We start from the raw sequence: 812 nt of genomic DNA on the forward strand, positions 1-812 counted from the left end.
ACCCGCCCCCCCCCCCCTGCCACTCTCTGCTTCTCTTCCCCAGATCCCAGAAATCTGGGAGCGGCTAGAGCGAGAGAACAAAGGCAAGTGGCAGGCTATCGCCAAGCATCAGCTGCGGCGTGTATTCAGCCCCTCGGAGCAGGACCTGAGGCTGCAGGCACGAAGGTGAGGCCTCCTAAGCCAGCAGAAGAGGGATAAGGGAGGTAGCAGCGTGGATGTGGGTGGGGTTGCTCCTGTCCCCCCACCCACAGGTCCAGTAAGTCCTTCCGGACCCATTTTCCAGGTGGGCTGAGACCTACAGACTGGATGTGCTCGAGGCAGTGGCTCCAGAGCGGCCCCGCTGTGCCTACTGCAGTGCAGAGGCCTCCAAGTGTTGCTCCCGGTGCCAGAATGAGTGGTATTGCTGCAGGTAAGGGCATCCCAGGACCTTGGACCCCTAAGTTCCACTCCCATACCCCTTGGAGCACTGCATCTTCACCGGCCCATTTGCCTGCAGGGAGTGCCAAGTCAAGCACTGGGAGAAGCATGGAAAGGCTTGTGTCCTGGCAGTCCAGGGGGACAGAGCCAAGTGAAGGCTGCAGCTGCTGAGGGCCAACCACCCATGCCTACAACCCACTCGAGTGTCCCCCCAAAACCTCTGGATCTCAATCTGGCCTCTGCAAGTGCCCCAACCTCCCAGGTGGTGAGGATAGTAGGCGGGAAGAGCTGTTGACCCATCTCCCCCCAAGCTAAGCGTTCCCCACTTCCTGCTCTATCAGGCGGGAAGGCTTGGGGTGCAGCCTCCCCAGGCTGGGGCAGGAGGCCTGGGTGGG

The 812-nt window shown here is 61.5% G+C and overlaps 1 protein-coding gene across 1 annotated transcript in view; it reads left to right on the top strand.

Annotated features, from left to right (window-relative positions):
- The window catches only part of ZMYND10 (zinc finger, MYND-type containing 10), a 4227-nt gene extending 3421 nt beyond the window's left edge, over positions 1-806 (top strand). The window contains exons 10-12 of the mRNA XM_010851803.1: positions 44-165; positions 284-409; positions 497-806. Of these exons, the coding sequence (XP_010850105.1) occupies positions 44-165; positions 284-409; positions 497-572 (324 nt within the window). The 3' untranslated portion in view covers positions 573-806. The remainder of the gene's footprint in view (positions 1-43; positions 166-283; positions 410-496) is intronic.
- Positions 807-812: the final 6 nt, after the last annotated feature.

Source organism: Bison bison, unplaced genomic scaffold, assembly GCF_000754665.1.
Source record: "Bison bison bison isolate TAMUID 2011002044 unplaced genomic scaffold, Bison_UMD1.0 scf7180017864304, whole genome shotgun sequence".
Classification (NCBI taxonomy): domain Eukaryota; kingdom Metazoa; phylum Chordata; class Mammalia; order Artiodactyla; family Bovidae; genus Bison; species Bison bison.